General features: G+C 41.7%; 1 protein-coding gene across 1 annotated transcript in view; it reads left to right on the top strand.

The window, feature by feature from the left end:
- LOC133386766 (uricase-like) overlaps window positions 1-24927 on the top strand; it is a 60661-nt gene that overhangs the window by 33360 nt on the left and 2374 nt on the right. The window contains exons 2-7 of the mRNA XM_061630539.1: window positions 8691-8909; window positions 10438-10554; window positions 10818-10896; window positions 13248-13437; window positions 16028-16151; window positions 17324-17407. Coding sequence (XP_061486523.1) covers window positions 8691-8909; window positions 10438-10554; window positions 10818-10896; window positions 13248-13437; window positions 16028-16151; window positions 17324-17407 — 813 coding nt within the window. The remainder of the gene's footprint in view (window positions 1-8690; window positions 8910-10437; window positions 10555-10817; window positions 10897-13247; window positions 13438-16027; window positions 16152-17323; window positions 17408-24927) is intronic.

Genomic DNA, 24927 nt, shown 5'->3' with positions numbered 1-24927 from the left:
AGGATGGAGGTGTGTGTGTGAGTGTGTGCAGAAACTAGCCTACTGTACAAAGGTAAACACATAAGTTGCTCCACCCACTTTTGCCTCTTGCCCCACCCACCACTGGCATGTGGCCCCTGGGAGGTTGTCCAAAAGAGAATGTGGCCCTCAGCCTCACCAAAAAGTTTCCCCACCCCTGATTTGGTCACTGTCAAAGGAGGAAGATGTAAAATTTCATGCCACCTCAGAGACTGTATTCCAAGAAATCCAGTTTCCATTTACCCATCCCTACAAATGGCACGCTTGAAGGTGAGGTGTCAGTCCTGTCCACCCTTCCCCAGAGACAAATCCCCTTTGAGAAGCTGCTAAACCAGCAGGTGAGGTGGAGTGTAATTTTCACACTGAAACCTGTAGTACAAGAGATTATTCTAGCTCGGACACTTTTATACACATTGTCAGCACTTTATGAAAAATTCAGCTGACACATTACTTAACCACAAAGCTAAAAGTAGCCCTCTTGTAACTCTTTAAAAGAGTGACATACCAATAAATGCTTCTTGTGTAAACAAACACACACATATTTACGTATTGTGTAAACTCTTGCTAAGATTCATAGTTAATTTAAGTCAGACAGAAACGTTGAATAACGATGAAGAGTTGCTATGATTTTATTTGTGTCATGTTTATACAGTGGGAAAGGAATGCATTTGTAAAATATAAAGCAGACATTTATTTCCTCGAGTCAATTATCTTAGTAATGCTGTACTTTTTCCAGTTTTAAATAGACCTCAATTATTCTCTTATGCTCACTCCATTTCTTTGAGCAATGAGAAATTCCAGGGGTGCAGCATTTTCTTTTGGAAGGAGATCACTGGATGCAAGGTCACCTCAGCACCATGCATTTAACATACATTTAAAGCATGTGGTTTCCTCCAAAGAATCCTGAGAACCGTAGTTTGTTAAGGGTGCTTGGAATCATAGCTTTGTGAGGAATAAACTACAATTCCCAGGATTCTTTAGGGAAAGCCATCTGCTTTAAATGTATGGTGTGGATGTTGGCATTTTATTATACAGCCACAAGAGTGGCTGTATACTACAGCTAGCATGGATTTTTCACATTCCGCAATGTTAAAATGAGAATACCCCCATGCCATTCTGCTGCTTCCCATAAACTCATTTCAAAACAAAACCTTACAAAACTTATTGTCCTGAACTCAGAAACGCTTGCTTAACAACCCTCTAACCTTTCATGGCAATACACAAAACAGTCTGAGAGAATCCAGAGTTCAAAGTGTAAAACAAGAGAAAAAAAATCCAGACCCCTGTTGGACTTTTTTCTGTCAGTGGTCTCATAATTTGTTGAAATTAATTAAAAATCAGCCATGTTCACAGAGTACCCGTAATCCTATTACTGACCTTGCCCCATACTCTGACCTTCACCTTCTGTAGTTTAAAGGTTTTTTAAAAATGCATGGCTGATTTTTAATTAATTTAAGAAAGTTAACATTGAAGTCAATGATATGTGAGGGCATGCTCAGTAAGAACCAACCGTCAGTGTTCTAAAGCCAGACTCACAGCTGTTTGGCTTGCCTAATCAGGGGGCCACACCCATGCCAGACCTTGATACCACTTTAGACAGTCATGGTTTATGCCAAAGAATCCTGGGAAGTGTAATTTATGAAGGGTGCTGAGACTTGTTAGAGACTCCTATTCCCCTGACAGAACTGCAGTGGCCAGAGTGGTTTAACAGTCAGCCCCTCTCCTGGGGAATGTAGCTCTGTGAGGGAAATAGGGTGTCTCCTAGCAACTCTCAGCACCTTTCACAAACCACACTTCCCAAGATTCTTTGGAGGAAGACATGACTGTCTAAAGTGAAAAGGTCTGGTGTGGATGTGGCCAGGGATAGCTTTGGTTTAAATTTGGGTGGGATATTATGTGTGCTTGTTGTAGAATAAAAAGGTGAGGGGGACCCTGAAAAACAATGACACTGTTCAAAGTGTTTTCCTTTTGGGAAGGGGCTTTCCCTCTGCCCAGTGCCCACCCACCCAATCATTTCCCCTCCCCTCCCCTCCCCTCTTCCTCCTTTCCTATACCCTTCCTCCCCTTATCTCCCCCTTCCCCCTCTTACCTATCCTAAGCATGATTGTACAGGAGTACATCCCATTGAACTCAAAAAGCATGCAAATGATCAAACCTGCCCTCCCCTCCTCCTCTCTCCTATCCACTATCTTGCCCCTTCCCTTGCCCCTCCCACCCCTCTCCCCTCTACTTCCAATCCCCTGCTCCTCCTTCCTGTCCCCTCCCTTCCTCATTTCCCCTCCTCCCCTGTGGTCAGTTTTACCTATACTAAACATGATTGCACAGGAGTAAATCCTGTTGAACTCAATAAGCATGCAAATGATCAAAACTGTCCTCCTCCTCCCCTTCCCCTCCCCCTGCTCCCCTCCCCTTCTCCCCTTTGCTCTTCCTCCTTCCCCTTCCTCCCCTGTTGTCAGTTTCACCTATCCTAATCATGATTGCAGGGGAATAAATCCCAACAAACTCAATAAGCATGCAAATGCTCAAACCTGCCCTCCTCTTCCACCCCCCATCCTGCCTGCTCCCCTCCCCCTCCCCCTCTGCCCTTCCTCCTCCCCTCCCCCTCCTCCCCTCCCCTGCCCTTCCTCCTCTTCCCCTCTCCATCCCCCATGGTCAGTTTCACCAATCCTAAGCATTGCAGGGGAGTAAATCCAGTTGAACTCAGTAAGCATGCAAATGATCAACCCATTCTCAGCAAACTTGCACAGGATCCCATTTCTTACCTCCCGGATTAAAAAGCAGAGGGGGTAAACCTTTCCTCCACTCCTCAACTAAGGATGATGTATTTATTTTCTAGTTATCCGGAAAAGGAAGTAAAGGTGATAGGTTGCAGTTTTTTAGTGGAAAACAGAAGAACGGGCAAAGAGCTGAGTTTGGATCCTGTAAGCAGCTGGGAAGCTGCCCCCCGCCCTGGAGATCTGATGGAACACTCAGCTGTGCAGTGGATTTGACTCTCTATTGGGAGCGTTCAGCTGTGCATCCACAACTATGCCTATTCTATCCATTCAAATATTAACTAATACATCATCCGTAGTTGAGGGGTGGAGGAAAGTTTTGCCCCCTAGAGAAGACTTAAGGAAGATCCCAAATTATCAAGAGCAATCATCCAGAAATCTTCCTCTGTGTGTGTGTGAGGGGGGAGGGTGATGTTATGGTTTTTATTATGGCTATTTTGTAGTATTGCAAACAAGCATTGCAGCTTCACTGTACAACAATTGACACTCTGTAATGCAGAGATCTTGTTGGGTCCAAGTCATCATTACTAGGTATTAGAAGAAGAAAAAATCTGATGCATTTTTCTATAAATGTATCATATCTGTTTTGAATCATTTAATAGTTAGTATTGGAAATATAATAGCTTTCAAGTTTAATGATCAGACATAGTACTGTACAACTTTGACAACTACATATAAAATGTGTGTGTGTGTGTATATACTCACACCACCCCCTCATCTCTGTGTGAACTCCATCAAAGCACTACTAACAATACTCAAGTATCTGATGGCCTACTCTCAAAAGATGCCAAGAAACTGAGGATACTCTAGAAACATAGTCGTCCCTCTTATAATAGTTCAGCAGTTGAGTATCCTATTTACAATAGGACAAAAACCATGAAGAAGACACAGCCATTAAAGCAAATAGAGTAGGGCCCCGCTTCCCAGCTCTTCGCTTCTCGGTGTTCCGCTGATGCGGCGGCTTTCATTCCCCATTTTAAAGCTGATTTTGCCACTTTTGCTGCATTTTGCGGCATTTTCACGCAACGCGCCCCATTATACTCAATGGGATTCTGCTTTACGGCGGGGGTCCGGAATGGAACCTGCCATATAAGCGGGGCCCGCCTCTAACTACCATCATGGTAGATGAGACAAACGTACATAGGAACATAGGAGGCTACCTTATACTGAGTTAGACCATTGGTTCATCATGCTCAGTATCGTCTGCACTGACGGGCACAGCTGTCCAGGGTTTCAGACAGTGATTCTTCCCCAGCCCTACCTGGAGATGCCAAGGATTGAACCTGGGACCTTCTGCAAGTAAAGCAAATGCTTTACCACCGAGATGCGGCCCTTCCCCATGTTCTTCTCTCTCCTTCCATTTCATTAACACTGAACTGGCAAAACGACTTTCCCAGAGGCACAGGAGGGCAGTGAGCTGTTGCCAACTATTAAAGGAGTCTGCAGCAGGGGTGCTGGCCCCATTGATCCTCTCCTGTCCAATTTCCCCAATCTTACAATGCTTCACAAAATATCCATTTTGAGAACCTTACTTTATGCAGTGAAGCTTTACCAACGGTGCAAAGGGGACATAGCCGATTGAGTTGAACATTTATTTTTCTCATATTGTAGTTGATGGCCCTAATCCAGAAACATCCATGTTTAAGTTGCTTTGAAATCAAAGGATCTTAAGTTAGTTGTGATGAGACCAACTCTTCCCATTTATTTCACTAGGTTTTAAGCATGGCTAACTTTTTTTCCTGGATTGGGTACCATGACTGGAATCCAGTAAACTGCTAAAATGAGCTTAGCAACTGCTAAAACAAATGAGAACTTTCCCACTGATTTCAACTCGAAGTCATTTGATTCAGAGGCTTCGCAGTCTGTAATAACAGTCTGAGTCTCACATGCAGCAATTGATCTTTAACAGTGCATGTATTGCATAATAATAATAAAGACATCAGATTTCCCATGCAATATACAAATCTTAGATATAACAGATAAAACACCATTGCCACTTATTTCATTAGAGCAGAGTGGGGAACCCCCACAGGCCACTTTGACAGGTGATCTGTCAGTCACATAATATTATATGATTTCATAATAGTGATTGACAGGTGGGTTGTCCCATCCACCTGTCAAAATCCCTTGCACAGTGGTTCCCAAGTGCCCGATAGCACAATGCCTTTGCCAGCTCCAGTCTTGGAGCTCTGGGAAGCGCCGTGCATAGGGCTGGCAAAGTGCTTTGTGCAGCATTTCCCACCCAATAGCCACCTGCACAAAGTGCTTTGCAAGCAATCCAGCAAGCGTTTTCCCTTCTGCCAACCAGCTTAAGTGTGGGAGAGATGAAGTCTGTTCTCTGCAGGCATCAGCTATGTGAGCAAGTTCCCTGTCTCACAGCTAGTCCAACAGACTTTGGCTCTCTTGCCCATGATGAAGCCTGTTTTTCCTTGTCAGTACACAAATGGGAGCTCACTTTAAGGCTCCTGACTGTACATGGGCAAGCAAGCACATCTCTACTGTCCCACATCTGATGTCACATGTGGGGCAGGTAGGCATGGTTTGGGGGAATGACCTTATGGGTCAAATGTGAATCCTTGATGGGCTAAATTTGGCCTACAGGCCAGAGTTTCCTAACTCCTGCATTAGCTTTATACCAGATCAGATTATTGGTCCATCAAGCCTAGTGGCCCTCTAGCATCTTTTTAACTGGTCCAACTTGGAATCCAGCCAGATATTCAGCCTGTGATTTTCTGTATCTGACCATGTGCTCTACTCTGAGCTATATTTCCTTCTATATTTTCTGCAAGGCCTTCCATTTTAGTTGTCTCTGCCATTGGCTGCTTCTGAGCATGTAATGCCACTACAGGCCTCAGGCTTGATCACTAAACTCATTTACACCTGCATGCTTAGCAACTGTATGACTGCAGGGTCAAACTGAAGATGTACATGAAAACAAGCCATCATTTATTTGTTTAAAACCCCAGCAATAGCACAGACCGCAGATGAAACTTTCATACTGCTTTTAACATGAACCTTTCTAAAGGAGTCACACATCCAGCAGTGAGTAGACCAGCTTTTAATAATCAAGTGATGAGTAAAGTGATACACTTATACATGTGGGAACCAGTTAGGAATTGCTCTGTCAATTTAGGTTCTCTCAGGTTCTCATTTTTTCAATTTTCAATTCAATTCCCCACATTTTGGTAGCCATTTGCAATTTTAAAAAATCATGAAAATTCTTTAGCATTTTAGTGCAAATTTCTTTTATGCAGTTTGGCTAATGTACACAGTTTTGCAAGCAATTATTCCTAATAAACGCATTTTTTATTTTCACCAATATATTCATTTTTATGCACACTTTTACCTAATATGTACATTTCTGTAAACATTGTTTGGTTTGAGAGTTGTATCACAAAAGCTGGAGAAGTGGAAATTGGATAGATTCTGCTTTAAATGTGAACTGAATTTAATTTCTCCCCCATTCCTAGAACCAGAGCATAACCTGAACAAATTCCGCAAGATAGGGCATGATAGACTATGGGTGCCTCCAGACCTGCTGACTGAGCATGCATTTTGACTTGTTGCGAAATTAGACAACATTGTCTATTTAATGAGTATTCATTCTGATTTGTTTGTGGGGAAATTAGATAATGTTGCATCAAAGTGTTATCACACATTTTTCAGGGCATTTCCCCTTCACTTTCCTTGTCACAAAATGTCCAATCTTTTTGGGAAGCAAATTTGTTGTACAAGACCTCCCAATCAATGAACAAATCCCATTTCAAGAGTCACAGGGCTACCTAAAAGGCCATCCTTAGCCTTGTTGGAAGGTAATTCTACCACAGGATAAATCATTCCGGTGCTCATCATGTTCTTAATGCATGCAGTTTTTAAAAACTGGGAATGAAGACTACCCATTGGGTGTGTGCATGATAGATCTATTCACTAGAATAAATTGCTTCCTGTGTTCAACAGTCTGAAGCAACTGTAAAAAATACTTTTAAAATGAGGCTAAATTCATATATCAGTACAGTGCTTCCAAGTGGTCAATTGTTTATAGTAGGAAATTAAAAAATAATAAAATAGCTTTCATCTAAACTTCTTTATTTAATTTGATCTAGTCATTTGATTTTTAATCCTATCCTGGAGACTCAGAATGGGTAAGCCTTTCCCAACTGGTATGCCTCCAGATGTTGTTGGACCACAACTCCCATCAGCCTTAGCCATTGGCAACAACATCTGGAGGCACACCGGTTGGGAAAGGAGTCTAATCTGTATACTTTAGTGAACATGCTGGGACTGTGAACAAGCTAATAAAGGACTTCCTCTGGGTAAAGGTAAATTGATTCAAGGTTTCAGAAGGAACTTTATTTTATGTGGATTTGCGGGGGGGGGGGAACATCTCAGGAATTTTTCATTTTAAAAAAGCCCCCCAAAATCCCATTAAGCTTTTCCATCATTCTCTTTGTCAATAGATGTTAAAGCTATGAGTGATTGAAATTATCCCTTTGATACTACTCCTATCAGACAAGATTTGGCTTTTTAAAGAGTGTTGCAAGGGAAAGAAGGGCTTTATTTTTTGATGGGATTGATGCTTTTAAGTCACTCCTCAACAACTGATGCCTAACTTTGAAAAGTAATAATTCTGAGTGGAGGCCACCAGGTAACATCAATTGGGCAAAAACATATTAGGGGGCAGCAACCTTTGTGTACTTTAACATACATTAATTATATTAATTGTTAGGTTTTTTTAAGGTCAGCATTTATTTGATGTTTCTCTTTCAGTGTTGCAACCTAACAGCAATTACTGTATGGAACGGTAATAGTGATGACGGACTGCAGAAAAACGGCTTGTGGAAAAATGGTTCCCAGCTATGATAGATGCCCCACTCCCTCCTGAACATTTGATTTAGCAGACATTATTACATCAATTTCATCTGGATGCAGTTTCAGTGTGGTATTTGGGCGGGTTGTTTCACAAAGAAACTTGTTTTTGTGGGGTGCTATTAACAGTTTGAACCACTCTTTCCCAGGGAGCTTATCCTGCTAATGTAATCCATTGCAGGTTCTTAAGGACCAAAAGAAACAGATTTACAAAGATTTGGTGAATAACTTGTGGACTTTTTTCATTTACAGAAGGAAACAAAACATTAAATATAAAACAATTTTATAGGTTCTCAGCTCCCAAATACTTAAAAGATCATTGTCCATGAATCCTTTCCCCTCTCCTTTTTTGGCAAACTTCTTTGCAGTCAACTGAAAGTTCTTTTCTTCAGTCTTAAAGAGATAAATTACTCTGCCCTGTTGCTCTGAACTGCAGTTTCAGCAAGGTGTCCCTAATACATATACAAATAACCACCATTAAAAAAAAAGTTCCCCATGCCCTCCCATACTTCTGTACAATATAGAATGACATATGTACCTTAATCCAGGGGTTAAAGGCCAACCAAACAATAGATTCCCCAGCAGCCACACCCAAGGGCATCTTTCTGTTCCACCCTTGCTCTTTCTTCTTCTTCTTTCTATGAGCAGGGTTTGCTCCAATTTAACCCCCCCCCCCACAAGACTGAACCAACTAAAGCAAGACTGTGGGGGTTACACTAAGAATACTCAGGAAGCCTGCATGCATGAAGCAGCCTTCCTACAGTACCAGAATCCTAGGTGAAGGTGGGAGGCCAAAGATGAGAGTAAATTCTGGTTGAACGGGCAAAGTACACTCAAGGGGATGGAATACACAACTCTGTACTGTGGAGGTCTACAGATCTGGTGTGTTCGGCATACAAACATTCTCGTTGAAACAGTATGTACTAACCATGTATGAATGTAGACAAAGGCATGTATGCCGATCAGCTCATCCTTAAGACTTCTTGCTCTGACCTATTTTGAGTAAAGATGGTTTTTCCCCTCCCATTACAGTCTAAGGATGTGGAATATGTGAATTCTGAATATGGAAGGAATGCAGTGAAACTCATGTACATTAGACGAGAGGGCAAGACGCACTGCATTAAAGAAGTGGAGATCTCTGTACATATAAGACTGGACAACGTCAAAGAATACTTGAATGGTGATAATTCTAAAGTGATTCCCACAGACACCATAAAGAATACAATTCACGCTTTGGCCAAATGCCGAGGGGTATGTTTTGTAAATCACTCTTTTAATCTTGGCGTTTAATCTTGATGTAACTAGATGTTGTCTTAATGAACTGCATTTTCAGTGTTTCCTGTTACAAAATCAATCTTAAGGCAAAACAAAAAATAAAAAGAGAGTCTGTGACAATTTAAAAAGCAAAGAAGACAGAGAGATTTGACCATAGATAGATTGTATTATATGATACAATCCATCTGTGGTCAAATCTCTCTGTCTTCCTTGCTTTTTGATACTATATATCATCTGTGAGCAAGGAGCATAAGGTAGCAGCAAGTGGCAGCTTTGTTCTGATGGAAGGGGAAGTGTAAACATCCTTCCATAGGAGAACAACCACAAAAATGTTTAAAAACCTTTCTCAAAAAAAAAAATGATTTGCCAGTATATTGTAAGAAGTATGCGGTTTCACACATCTTCCAGTCAAGCTTAGAAAATGAAACTTGACACAGCTATGGTTCATCTACAGTAGAGATGGGAAAGCTGTGGCCCTCCAGACATTGTCAGACTCCAAATCCCATAATCCCCACCCAGCATGATCAATGGTCAGGAATGATGGGAGTTGTAGTCCAACAACATTTGGCGGGCCATAGGTTCCCCATCTCTGATTGACAGGTGGTAAGATGCAAAGTTCCCTCCCCCCGCCAAGATTTTATCATTTGATGATGAAAAACAGTTCTCAAAATTTGGAACATTGTTTGTCAATAGATTCTTATCCTAATTCAGTAAATTCACATCCAGAAGAAGATTTTGGAGTTACAAAAAAATCCAGGGCATGCCCTCTAAAATTTTGTGACTTTTAATCCATTTTGGTTTCTGAAGCATTATTATTCTTAGCAACATTTTCACCACTATTCACATGCAGCAGCATATTTTCCAATACCACAACATGAACTACAAAGCAGATTTTTGATTATCCAGAATACAGTAAGTGTGCAGAAGACAAATGCAGAACCCTTCTGTCTTTTTCACCATAATATAAGATCTATAGGGAATTCGTTAAAAATGAAAGTGGGTAAAATTGCATTTAAGAGCCAAGATTCAAAGAACCATAAGGACCCAGTTCTGTAAACCCATGGGGGTCTTTAGATTTTTTTTTTAAAAAAACAATCCCCTGTAGCATATGTACAATTTCTTTCAAAATTTTGAAATTCTGAAGACTTTCAAAAGCCACTTATGATAGGATATGGTGGTCAGCAGTTCAAAGGAAAAAGTCAGAAATTACACTGGTCTAGTACAAGCATCTTGCACATCCTTGAACACATCTTGTTTTATTTTGCCATGCTAGTAGCTGCAATCACAGATCTGGCCACAGAGTATTATAGCTAATTGGTTAAATAAAGGGTATCATTTATATTCTAAACTATTAATGTAATAATGAGCAGAGAGCTAGACTGACATACTCATTTAATAAAGGCACTTGTAATGACATTAATGTATCATAAGGTACAGTGCCCTGTCTCAGTAATTCTCTAAAGACAGAAGCTGATTATGTCTAATGCTCTGTTTGTCTTACTAGATCAGAACAATAGAGGAATTTGGGCTTGATATCTGTGATCAGTTCATTACATCATATTGCCACGTGGTATACTGCAATGCCTTCATCCAGGAAGCACCATGGCAGCGCCTAGAAAAGGTACACTGAGCTTATACACTTGGGATACAAACTAATCTGTGCCTTATGTGCACGTGGCTCCCTGCACACAGGTGGGAACAGGTGAGGAGGGGATCAGAAGGCACCAAATGTGGGGGGGATTCAGTAGGGCACTAGATTGCCTTAGTATTTATAAAAAGCTTGTTCCCGATAGCTCTGTTTATTCCTCTGCTATCTTAAAATTCCCAGTATAAAACAAAGCACTTCTGTTTACACATTTCTTGTGTCTCTTTCGTAATCTCTAGGATGGCATCCCACATGCCCACGCTTTTCTCTATAGCTCCGAAGGAAATCGTTTTTGTGAAGTGGAACGGACTAAGGACAGTAAGACAAGGCTTTTCATTCCTTCAGTAATAATAATAACTTTACTTTTATTAACCTCTGTTGAAGAAAGGTGTGAGCAGTTGTAGCTGTTGGAGGATTTATGGAAGTTAAAAAAGGGGAGGATTTTTTACTTTTCTGTTTATCTGGCTCTGAAAGGCAAGAGAAATACATTTGCATCGTTATTGATTGCCACACCGGAGATGGAAAAGCAAGCAAGAAACCCAATCCATGTTCCTCTTTTAAAATTGTACAATCTTCTTCCAAGAAGCTCAAGATGGCATAGATGGTGTTCTCTCTTTGTAACCTCATAATAACCCTGTAAAGCAGCTGAAGCTGAAAAATAGTGACAGCAAGAAACCCAATCCATGTTCCTCTTTTAAAATCGTACAATCTTCTTCCAAGAAGCTCAAGATGGCATAGATGGTGTTCTCTTTGTAACCTCATAATAACCCTGTAAAGCAGCTGAAGCTGAAAAATAGTGACAGGCTCATGATCTTCCAGTGAGCTTCACAGATGAAGCAGGATCTGATAAGGACACAATCCATCACACCACTCTGGCTCTTACTCCATTTCTCCCCCCCCCATCATTTTAGCACCATACACTGTAGTATGGCCTACTTGTCGTCATGTTCTTTCAACAAAATAGTTTGAGAAGGTCAGATCTGTTTATATCAAGTCCATTTCCACTCTAAACTTCTGAGGCAGACACCACAATATTTCTGATTAGGTCCTTCCTCAACCACATCCTCTTTGAATATAGGAACATAGGAAACTGACTTATACCGAGTCAGACCATTGGTCCATCAGTATTGTCAATGCTCACTGGCAGTGGCTATCCAAGGTTTCAGGCAGGAGTCTTTCTCAACCCTATCTGGAGATGTTGGGGATTGAACCTGGTATCTTCTGCATGCAAGGCAGATGCTCTTTGAGCTACAACCCTTCTCCTTGGCTCACTACAACAGGCGAGTTTCAGGTGCTGAAAATGCAGTGTGGTTATCATTTAAAAAAAACCCCACAACTTCCACATGGTGTGGGTTCTGTGCTACAGCCATAATGTTTGCAAACTGCAATAATATGGTAGGATATGGATTGTGCAGCAAGGTCTCATTCCATTTTGGGGGGGGGAAGTTGGCAACACCAGGTACATTTTCTGTGTGGTCAGGTAATTTTAGTAGGTTGTTGTAATAATCTAATTCCTGCAATTTTTGTTTTAAAATTGTTTTAAGGTATCTACTTGGAGGATCCAACAGAGCCAAAGGGGCAAGATATAACTTGACAAATAAATATATGAGTAGATAGATAAAATCCACATGGGAAGCAGAACCCAGATGTTACCACAGTTGAATGGAGCCCTGTTTTTGACAACATCTATACTTTTTATTTATTTATTTGATTTATATCCTGCCCTTTCTCCCAACAGGAGCCCAGGGTGGCAAACAAAAGCACTAAAAACACTTTAAAACATCATATAAACAGACTTTAAAATATATTAAAACACAACAACCATTAAAAACATATTAAAACAAAACATCTTTAAAAATTTTTTTTAAAGCTTTAAAAACATTTTTAAAAGGTTTACAAATATATTAAAAAGCAATTCCAACACAGAAACAGACTGGGATAAGGTCTCTACTTAAAAAGTGGAAGGTCTTCAGTAGGCGCCGAAAAGATAACAGAGGTGGTGCCTGTCTAATGTTTAAGGGGAGGGAATTCCAAAGGGTTGGTGCAGCCACACTAAAGGTCCACTTCCTATGTTGTGCAGAACGGACCTCCTGATAAGATGGTATCTGAAGAAGGCCCTCACCTGCAGAGCGCGGTGATCGACTGGGTATATAAAGTATACCGCTGGATATAGTACTACCATAGTAATATTTGAAATTAAATCTTCCTGAGTTAAACCTCCAAGATTTATAGATCAAGACAAAGCACATTCTTTTATCCTCCTCTGCATCCTAATTAAAATAGACTTTCCAAAACCTAAGTTGCTCGATCAAAGCAAATATATTTGCAAGACCTCAGCTTCTAGACAAGTTAATTAAAAATATATGTTGCCAACTCTGACAAGCAGGCTTCTTTATAAACCCTTAGCTACTTTGCTACCAGGTTTAGCAAGACATACATATATTTGAATTTACAATCAGAGCAGTTGGAAATGTAGTCAAACTGAGGTTGTAATAAATTGCTCTTTTAAATAAATACTTTTAATATATCTGTATATATCATGGGACCTAGAGAAGAAAGCTTTGTAATTATAGAATTGTCATCACACGCTTGCTCATTTAAAATTAATTCTTTGTAAAAAGAACTGAACATCTCTCCCTCGTATATTCTCTCTCTCTTTTTTATTACAGATTCTCCAATTGTTTTTTCTGGCATTAAGAACCTGAAACTTATGAAAACAGCCCAGACTGGATTTGAAGGCTTCTTCAAGGATAAATATACTACAATTCCAGAAAGAAGAGAGAGAGTGCTGTCAGTGGAAACATTGATCAAGTGGTGCTATGGGGAATGCACAGATTGCCTCGACTATGACTGCATATGGTACAATAGAAACTTTCTACTGCTTTTTGTCTAATGGTGCATAAAATATGTCCACAGTGGAATCTGATGATGAAAACACAGTGATGTACAAAATAAGGAAATGTTTGGATAAGAGATCCCTTGCTAAATCCTATCCAAATTACACATGACCTTTATCACGTAGTTTGCCTTTGAGTGGAAGCTTCCCCCCCTGCCCCCTACAGAGATTGCTAGAATGAGTGAGCCAATCTGTATCAACACCCTGATTTGAGAGTAAGATGCTTTAACCCTATGCTGCCTGCAACAGTCCTGATCCAGATTAACATGCCTTCAGTTTGAAATACAAAAAACATCCCATTCGCATATCTTTTCAAAAGTTGTAAACAGTCTCATGCTTGTTCAACAGCTGTAACCCTATTCCAGGGGTGGGGAACCTTTGGCCCTCTTGATGTTACTGAACTACAAATCCCATCATCCCTAGCTATTGACCATCCTTGCTGGGGCTGATGGGAATTGTAATTCAGCAACATCTGGAGGGCCAAAGGTTCTCCGCTCCTGTCCTATTCCCTCCAAACATAAAACTTTTGAGTTGGATGGGATCTTGGAGGTCATCTAGTCCAGCCTCCTGCTCATTGCAGGAACGTTGCAACTTCAGCATCTCTGATGGAGAGCTGTACAGCTTTTGAGTATACACCTCCAGCAAAGGAGAGCTCACCTCTGATTAGAGCAGTCTGCTCCACTGTCAAGCAGGCAGCTCTTGATTTTAGAAAGTTTCTCCTGATGTTCAGCTGAAATTTCACTGATTTCTCTTCCCTGCAATTTTTGCCCATTGGTGCAAGCCCAGCTCTCTGGAGTAACAGAGAACAAATCTGCTTCATTTTCTGTGTGACGGTCATTCAGATATTTGAAGACTGTGATCTTGTCTGTCTCCTTAACCTTCTCTTTTCCAGGCAGTAGTGTTGCTAGGTACAGTAATATCTCAGTTAACAAACCCTCCAGGAAAGAAGCTCCTTTTAACAAAGTCTTTTTTGGGGTGTGGGGGGCACACACTCTGACAAAGTCAGAATGTGGCTCCTTGTCTAATAGATTGTGGCTGCTGCAGGCAGCTCTCATGCATGGCTGGAATGGCGCTCTTTGCTAGGTGGTACAGGCACCTATGCAGTAAACAATGCTTCGGGTGCCCTTGAAACACTGTTTACTGCAGATGCATCTGCTTGAGGGTAGGGGAGGATGGCAGAGAGAGAGAGAGAGAGGGAGGGAGAGAGAGAGAGAGCATGTGGTGGTGGTGGCGACTGCTCCTTGCCTGCCTGCTCGAGTGTACTGAGACAAGAACTGTGCTCAAAGCTTTAGATTGCTATAGCAAGATGCAATATGATAAAAGAAAAAAGGCAAGGCAGGCATCCCTGGATGCATTTTGGAAGAAGCCTTCAAGTGGCCTGTATGAAGGCTTATTTTCATTTCAGACATGTGTATTGTTAGTTTTGAATGTGTTGAGCTGCTCTTCTTTTTTGTGATGTAGGAACCTGTCCCTTTTCTTTCCACGTTATTCCTACCTCTGGTACCAAAGTTTCTATTAAAGAAGCAATGTCCAGGAATGCATGTACTTTGTTAACTGTGGCATTACTGTACTTAATGAGGGCAGAGGCTCAAATTGATGTATGTATGTATATAATTTAAATCCTGCCCTTCCTGCCAAAGGAGCCTAGGGCAGGAAACATATCAACAAAACAATTTCATAAGATAAAGAAAAGCATTTTAAAACAGTTAAAACTATTCTAAAACACAATTACAGTTCAAAACATTATTTCATCGGTGATAGATGCCTTCGGGCAAATTAAGATGGACGATGGCTGGGCTCTCTCACCAGCACTGCATTTTTAAGGATTCCCAGTTCCCCAGTACACAAAGTTTTTTCCCCCAAACTGTTTTCTAAGTTTTAAAAGTGTTTTTTTAGCAGAGCTTGGAAATGTTACTTTTTTGAACTACAACTCCCATCAGCCCCAGCCAGCATGGCCACTGGATTGGGCTGATGGGAGTTGTAGTTCAAAAAAAGTAACTTTTCCAAGCTCTGGTTTTTAGTGCAAAAGACCTTGAGCTCTCAGCCTCTCTGGAACACCCTCCCCCCAAATAATGCCTCTGTCTCCAGGTTCAACATACCCAACTCTTTTAACCATTCCTCATATGTCCACCTGGGAACAGTCACTTGGAGGAGCATTACACATGGCTGAAATACCTTGGTGGCATGCTTTTATTTATTTATTATTAATTTTAATAAGTATTTATTATGCTTATTATATCTCATTCTTACTTGCCCCCACTCCCGATCTTTCATCCAAGGAATTGATCAGCATTGCACAGTCCCAGATCGCTTGCTGGGTCCCACTTGTGGTACAATTAATGCCATCACACAGAAAGTCATAGGCACACACATCACTGCCTTTCCTGACTGCACTGTTAAAATGTCCCCCCACTCCTAGCAGGGGCCAGAAGTGTTGAGTTCAGCAAGCAAAACACAGGACAGCTGTCTTGCCATTTTACACATGAGCCAACCCATGGCCAAAGGACATCTACAGCACAGATTTGAATCAAATTGTTATACTTTACTTTGAAGGAGAACTGCCCATGAGTGTGTCCTTGATGCCTTTGCTGGGCCCCCTGAAACAGGCCATTATTCACCTTCTTATCAGAAGACGGTCAACTGCATCCAGACATGCATCCTGGACAGAATCCCACAGGTTTTCCTCTTTGTTTCTCTTTGCTCTTAGAAAACATGTGACATATGTGAATAATAAGTATTCTTAGGGAATTGAGGCTTATGTTTGAACAGGAATTAAATGTCGTCTGGAAACTTGTTATTAAAATTCAAGGATATATGATATAAGTGTATGTTTTTCTCTCTCCTTTGTTATTACAACTATAAAGAAACAAATAAAAGCCTAGGAAGTTGCCTTATACAAGTCAGATGCTCTTGCCCTGGAATGCTTGGTAGTCTAAAATGTCCGGCACTTTTAACTGTGGCTGGAAACACACTGAAAGCCAATGAAGACTAAGTATCAGAAAAAATATGTGAGTCCCAGTTCACATCCTCTGCCACAATCTGAACCAGTTGACTTAATGAGTTGCCATCACCCTGTGTCTCTTTGCCTTTTCTCCCTCCTAGTAGATGGGTGAACCCAAGATGTGATGTGAGATTACCATGCAGTGCCTTGCTTAGCACCTGTGGCCAATGGCCAATGAAGCAAAGTAGAGGCAGGGTGCCATGCCTATCATGCACTGGACAACCTTCACCCCTTGACCTAAATTTATGCAACCTTTGGCCTAATTTTTATGTAGCTCCCCCAGCCTAACTTCCAGACCTTCTACAATGGATCAGTTCAGACATCTAGCAAAAGCAACCTATTCCTCTGGCAGCCTGCCGGGGATGGAAGAAGACAGGGAGAGAGAAGAGAGTGTCAGAAAAAGAGAGATCTAGCCCTGCCAGCCGTTGGCTTCAGCCTCACTCACAGTCAGCAGGCAGTACCTGATAGTTTACCAAGGGAATGAGGTCCTCAACAGAAAAAGGTTGACCATCCCTGATCTAGATATTATGTGCGCACCACATACTGTATGTAAAGCACATTTGAAACACACACACCAGAATCCTGGGAACTGTAGCTTACCTCTCACAGAACTATAATTCCTAGCATGCTTAACAAATTATCATTCCTGGGGTTCTTTTGAGTGACATGTGCTTTAAATGTGCTTTAAATGCAGCCTGAGAAAGGGAACAAGAACTCTATGTCTCCTGTAATGTCAAGTTAAGCTCTCTCATCAAGAACTAGAAAGGAAGCCTGAATTAATGCATTTGTACTGTATAAGATAATTCTGTAATCTAACAGGTCATAGTGTTGTGTTTTTATGCTTTCAGATTGAGGAGGTGGAAGTGATCTTGTCCAACATCCACTATGGTATGACAGATCTGAAAAAACTGGGATTGTGTAATGACAAGGAGGTAGGAATTTTTTTCATCTTCTACCCAGTGGGCCAGACGATTCAGGATATTATACAGCCACAAGAGTGGCTATATACTATAGCCAGCATGGATTTTTTGCATTTCGCAAAGTAAAATTGAAAATACACCCCCATGCCATCCTGCTGCTTCCCATAAGCTCATTTTAAAAAAAACCTTACAGAATTTATAATCCTGAACACAGAAATGTTTGTTTAACAACCCTCTAAATTTTCATCGAGATACACAAAACAGTCAGAGAGAATCGAGAGTTCAGAGTGTAAAAAGAGAGGAAAAAAATCCAGACCCTTGTTGGACTTTCTTTTGTCAGAGTTCTCATAATTTGTTGAAATTAATTAAAAATCAGCCATGTTCACAGAGTACCAATAATCCTATTACTGACCTTGCTCCAGATGCTGACCTTCATCTTCTGCAATTTAAAAGTTTAAAAAATGCCTGGCTGATGGTTAATTAATTTAAGAAATTTGACATTAAAGTCAATGATAAGCACGGGCATGCTCAGTAAGAACCAACTGTCAGTGTTCTAAAAGCCAGACTCACAGTTGCTTGGCTAGGCTAACCAGGAGGCCACAACCACACCAGACCTTTATTGTACTTTAAACCAACATGGCTTCCCCCAAATAATCCTGGGGAGCGGAGTTTGTGAAGGGTGCTGAGAGGAGACTCCTATTCCCCTGACAGAGCTCCAGTGGCCAGTGGTTTAACAGTCAGCTGCTCTGAATGAAGCTCTGTGTGGGGAACATGGTGTCTCCTAGCAACTCTCAGCACCCTTCACTAACTACACTTCCCAGGATTCTTTGGGGGAAGCCATGACTGTCTAAAGTGAAATAAAGGTCTGGTGTGGATGTGGCCAGGGACAGCTTTGGTTTAAATTTGGGTGGGAGGCTACATGTACCTGCTATAGAATAAAAAGATGGGGAAAACACTGAAAAACGATATTGTTCACAACATTTTCCTTTTGGAAAGGAAAGGGACTTTCCCTCTGCTCAGTGCCCACCCACTCAATCTCCTCCCCTCCCCCTCCCCCCTCCCCCTCCTGCCCTCCCTCCCCCTCCCCAGGTCAGTTTTACCTGTCCTAAGCATGATTAAATGTAAATGTACTGCCTTCGATTCCGACTTATGGTGACCCTATGAATAGGGTGTTCATGAGGCTGAGAGGCAGTGACTGGCCCAAGGTCACCCAGTGGGCTTCATGGCCATGTGGGGATTCGAACCCTGGTCTTGCAGGTCATAGTCCAACACCTTAACCACTACACCACACTGGCACAGGTGTAAATCCCATTGAACTCAAAAAGCATGCAAATGATCAAAACTGCCCTCCCCTCCTCCTCCTCTCTCCTATCCCCTCCCTCTTGCTCCTTCCCTCTGCTTTCCTTTGCCCCCCCATCCCCATCCATTCCCCTGCTCCTCCTTCTGCTCCCGGCCCCCCTTGCTCCTTCCTTCTCCTCTCCCCTCCCTCTCCTCCCCCATGATCAGTTTTACCTATCTTAGCCATGACTGCACTGGAGTAAATCCCACTGAACTCAAAAAGCATGCAAATGATCAGACCTGCCCTTCCCCTCTCCTCTCCCTTCCTTCTCCCCTCACCTCTTCCTCCTCCCCTGCCTACAGCCCTCCCTCCCTACCCTATGGCCAATTTCACCTGTCCTAAGCATGATTGCATGGGAGTAAATCCCACTGAACTCACTAAGCATGCAAATGATCAAACCTGAGCTCTTCCTCCGCTCCCCATCCTGCCTGCTCCCATCTCTCTCCTTCCTACTGCCCTTCCTCCTCCTTCCCTCCCCCTGCCCTTCCTCCTCCTCCCCTCCCCATCCCCCATGGTCAGTTTCACCTATCCTAAGCATTGCAGGGGAGTAAATCCCATTGAACTCAACAAGCATGCAAATGATCAACCCATTCTCAGCAAACTTGCACAGGATCCCATTTCTTACCTCCTGGTTTAAAAAGCAGAGAAATTCACTAATAGGGGGGAAAAAACCTTGTGGTTTAAGAACATACCTATAGCCAATAGATATTTCTATCAAACTTTAAAAAGCAGGGAAATTGGGCAGCTAGAGTGAGCGCAACCGGGGGAGCAGGAGACCTGACCTCTTCTCTGAGATATTGTACTGCCCTACAAATTTGTCAAAATGCAAACACCATTTGGGTTGGTCTTTCACAGTCCAATCCACTTCCTGTGTAGCTTGGAAGAATTTGATAACATGTGCCTCTGAGCATATGGTGAGTGGTGGCAACACCTGCAATCAGCCAAATAACAGAAACAAGACATGTGCTATCCTGATCTTGTTTTAGCAGGAAGGAAGCAACAATATTAACACAGGTGATATAGTTCAGATAGTCACTTGAAATGTTTGATTTACTTTGCAATTTTAGAATCATAGAATAGTGGAGTTGGAAGGGGCCTATAAGGCCATCAAGTCCAACCCCCTGCGCAATGCAGGAATCCAAATCAAAGCATTCCCAACAGATGGCTGTCCAGCTGCCTCTTGAATGCCTCCAGTGTCGGAAAGCCCACTACCTCTCTAGGTAATTGATTCCATTGTCGTATGGCTCTAACAGTTAAGAAGTTTTTCCTGACGTCCAGTCAAAATCTGGCTTCCTGCAACTTGAGCCCATTATTTCGTGTCCTGCACTCTGGGACGATCGAGAAGAGATCCCGGCCCTCCTCTATGTGACAACCTTTCATGTACTTGAAGAGTGCTATCATATCTCCCCTCAGTCTTCTCTTCTCCAGGCTAAACATGCCCAGTTCTTTCAGTCTCTCCTCATAGGGCTTTGTTTCCAGTCCCCTGATCATCTCGTTGCCCTCCTCTGAACCCGTTCCACTTTGTCTGCATCCTTCTTGAAATGTGGACACCAGAACTGGACGCAGTATTCAAGAGGAGGCCTAACCAGTGCTGAATAGAGGGGAACTATACTTCTGTTAATGCAGCCTAATATAGCATTTGCCTTTTTTGCAGCCTCATCACGCTGTTGGCTCATATTCAGTTTGTGATCAATGACAATTCCAAGATCCTTCTCACATGTTGTATTGCTGGGCCAAGTATCCCCCATCTTTTAACTGTGCATTTGGTTTCCTTTTCCTAGGTGTAGAACTTTGCATTTATCCCTGTTGAATTTCATTCTGCTGATTTCAGCCCAATGCTGCAGCCCATCAAGATCCCTTTGAATTTTGTTTCTGTCTTCCACGGTATCAGCTATGCCCCCCCCAATTTTGTATCATCTGCAAATTTGATAAGCATTCCCTGCACCTCCTCATCCAAGTCATTAATAAAAATGTTGAAGAGCACTGGGCCCAGGACCGAGCCCTGTGGTACCCCACTCGTTACTTCTGCCCAGTTTGAGAAGGGACCGTTGATAAGCACTCTTTGAGTATGATTCTGGAGCCAACTGTGGATCCATGTGATAGTTGTTCCATCCAGCCCACATGTAGCTAGCTTGCTAATCAGAATATCATGGGGCTCTTTGTCAAAAGCTTTGCTGAAGTCGAGGTATATTATGTCCACAGCATTCCCTGAGTCTACAAGGGAGGTTACCCGATCAAAAAATTAGATAAGATTGATTTGGCAGGATTTGTTCTTCATAAATCCATGTTGGCTCCTAGTAATCACTGCATTGTTTTCAAGGTGCTTACAGATTGACTGCTTTATAATCTGCTCCAGAGTTTTTCCAGGGAGTGATGTTAGGCTGACTGGTCTGTAGTTCCCCGGTTCCTCCTTTTTGCCTTTTTTGAAGATAGGGACAACATTAGCACGTCTCCACTCATCAGGCACTTCACCAGTCCTCCATGATTTTGCAAAGATGACAGCAGTTCTGAGAGTTATTCAGCCAGTTCCTTCAATACTTTTGCAGTTCATTGGGCCCTGCTGATTTGAACTTGTTCAAAGACTGAGCCAAAGTAGGAATTGAGCACTTCTGCCTTTTCTTTGTCATCTGTTATCATTTTGCCATCCTCACTGAGTAGCTGTGCCACCGTTTCTTTTCTTTGTCTTTTACTATGGACATACCCGAAGAAAGTTTTTTTGTTGCTTTTAGCATCCCTCGCTAACCTCAACTCATTCTCAGCTTTAGCCTTCCTGACACCATCCCTGCAATTCTGAGATACCTGCCTGTACCCTTCCTTTGTGGCCTGGCCTTCTTTCCACTTCCTGTATGTGTCCTTTTTTGTTTTCAAGTCATCTCCAAGTTTTTTGTGAAACCACATTGGCTTCTTCTGTTGTTTCCCCTCTTTTTTCCTTGTTGGAATTGCTTGCCATTGCACTTTTAGAATTTCCTTTTTTAGCAACTCCCACCCATCTTGGACTCCTTTTCTCATTAGGGTGGCTTGCCATGGAACCATACTTACAATTGTTCTGAGTTTATTAAAATCAGCTTTCCTGAAGTCTAGGGCGTGCGTATGGCTACTTTCAGCTTTTACTTCTGTAAAAATCAAGAATTCAAGTATGGTGTGGTCACTTTTCCCCAGAATTCCCGTAACTGCCACTTCATCCACCAAATCATCTCTATTGGTTAGAATCAAGTCCAGGATAGCTGATCCTCTGGTTGCTTCCTCCACTTTCTGTAGGAGAAAGTTATCTCCAACACAAGTCAGAAATTTCTTGTAGGGGCCGTGTTTGGCAGAATTTGTCTCCCAACAGATATTGGGATAATTGAAATCCCCCATTACTACTACACCATGCCTCCTCGAAATATTTAGTGAAGTTTCCTATAGTAAATCATTTCCTTTTGCTTCTATTTCTGTGGATATGTGAAATACAGCAACACTTTGCGTAGTTTACATTTAAAAAAACCTCCAAAAACAATTGTGGAATAATGGCACTGACTGTTCTGCAGAATAGTCTCCAAAGGACATGAGGAGTTGTCTCAGTTTGCACAAAACAGTAGGAGGTGAAATATATTCTAGCAAAATTCTAGGTGTGCTCTATGTTTTTAATTGACCAAGCCCACCTTTCCTTAAGAATAGCAAGCGGAAAACATGCATCTTGGGCAGGCCAAGTTTGTTTTTTCCAACAGCTAGAGCCATTGCTTAAGTAGCAACATATTGTAATCAGTCTGATTTTACATCAAACTGCACTTTCAGATTCAACTGTTAATGCACCCAAAATAGAAATAGAACATAACTCATAAGTTTGAAACACAAAAGGCTGTCTTCACCATCATATGATATTGACCAGTAAAAAGGCTTTGAAATTAATAAAATAAAATTGACACAGATTTCTAGGACGAATAATGAGAGAAATATAATTTTCTAGGTTAGATTCTCTGTAGAAACAGTAGTAACACAAGAAAGAAGCAAAGTAAGAAGAACACCAACAAACATACAAAAATGTAATTCTCCATCTTTGGAGATGGCATGTATTGCCACCACTCACCATACGCTCAGAGGCACACGTTACCATTTTTTCCCAAGCTACACAGGAAGTGGATTGGACTGTGAAAGACCACCCCAAATTGTGTTTGCATTTTTACAAATTTGTAGAGGCAGTACAGTATCTCAGACAGAAGGTCAGGTCTCCTGCTCCCCTGGTGCATAGCTGCCCAATTTCTTTGCTTTTTAAAGTTTGATAGAAATATTTGTTGGCTATAGATTCATTCTTAAACCACAAGGTGTTTTTTTTTTGCCTATTAGTGAATATTACTGTGGAGTGATGAAGAGACATTAAACAGTCTTAGAGTATATATACACTAGAGAATGAACCTGTTCAAAAAGTCATTTGCTCTTCACAGAGAGAGGTGGGGCTGGAGATCTTGAACAGCAAATTCTTACAAACCTAGGAAGCAGCCTTATGCCAAGGAACACCATTGGCCTATTTAGCTTAGTATTCTCTACACTGACTTTCCAGAGTTTCAGACATGAATCTCTCCTGGCCCTACCTGGAGATGATGTGGACTGAACCTAGGATTTCCTACATGCACAGCAGATGCTCTAGTGCTGAGCTATGGCATAATAGCCCTATTGCCTACGTGACATAAATGATAAGACATATTCTTTCATTAGGATAACCTTGTTGCATCATGTTTAGCATCCTCATATCTGCATAGATATAACATATGCACATGGTTAAGCTATGGTGATGGCCACCAATTTGGTTTCAAAAGAGGATTAGACAAATTCATGGAGGATAAGACTATCAATGGCAATCCTCTGCCTCTGTAGTCGGAGGCAGTGTGATTCTGAATACCAGTTGCTGGAAACTGCAGGAGGGGAGAGTGCTCTTGTGCTTAGGTCCTGCTTGTGGGTTTATTTATTTATTAAATTTCTATACTGCCCCATAGCCGAAGCTCTCTGGGCGGTTTACAACGTAAAAATCAATATACAATATACAATTCATATTTGGTACAATTAAAAGGAAAAACAATACATCACATTTTAAATAAACATAAGTAAACAATAAATCTCAACAATGTACATAACATAATAACAGAATAAACAAAACAAAGTGAATATAACAATTATTAAAATATCTAAAAATATTCCCGTAGGCATCTGGTTGACCATCGTGAGACTAGGATCCTAGACTCGATGGGACACTGGCCTGAATCAGCAGGCTCTTCTTATACGAACATAGGACATAGAGTCATGATGATTTGATATTACTTCAACTGTCATGGTTCAGACAGAATCCTGGAAATTATTGTTTAATTTAGTATTGCTAAGTTTTGGTTGGAGATCTCTAGGCCTTCCTGCTGTGGTGCAGTTAGGTAATACTAACCTGGATTTTATGCCTCTCCTCCCCTTTAGACAGCCATGTGTATTACTTCAGTTGTGAAATATATAATTAACATTTTTCTTTCTCCCCCCTCCCAATCACCACTTCATGCTTTACAACTGCTTCTATACTCTTGATACATTAAAGCAAAAAAAGTTTGCCAATCAAGATTTTAAAAAAGAAATATTCTGAGCATGTGCAGTTTTGCATTTTTAACTCATTTAAATCATAGCACCATCTCAACTACAGGAATAAATTGTGATCTGCTTCTGTGGCACTGATGCTGAGCACATCTATTTGGTAACAAGTGCCATTTTGTTACAGAAAAGAATAACCTATTTTAAAGGGGAAATGATGAAATGAGCATCTCTAGACATCTATATGCCCAGTTGGCTGCCACAACTATCTTTTTTTCCAATAAGAAGAAAGGATTCTGTAGTGATGTGGCAACCAGCAGACCTGTGCCTAGGGCTGGGCTGGTTGCCCCCTAAATTTTTCTTCCCCTGCTTTTTGCCCCCACCCCCCCGTCGAACCTTTAGGCTGGTGATGGTCCTGACATGCCCATGTCAGCCCAGGTGCTAGTGAAGGACCTCTTTGTTGCTGTTCCCATTACATGCTTCTGTGTGGGTGGTTTTTGGAAGCCCTCTGGGCTTGGGCTGTGGTCCTGAGATCCATCCCTAGCTGCAGCATTGCCTTCTCATTACTCACCTGTAATTTGCCAGGGTTCCCCTGGGAAGACAGAACAACTGCGAAACTAGGTTAAGGCTGTAGCATGGCTATGCCCAAATA

Source organism: Rhineura floridana, chromosome 6 (genome assembly GCF_030035675.1).
Source record: "Rhineura floridana isolate rRhiFlo1 chromosome 6, rRhiFlo1.hap2, whole genome shotgun sequence".
Classification (NCBI taxonomy): Eukaryota; Metazoa; Chordata; class Lepidosauria; order Squamata; family Rhineuridae; genus Rhineura; species Rhineura floridana.
The sequence above is the reverse complement of the archived record's forward strand: the minus strand, read 5'-3'. Positions and strand labels throughout refer to the sequence as shown.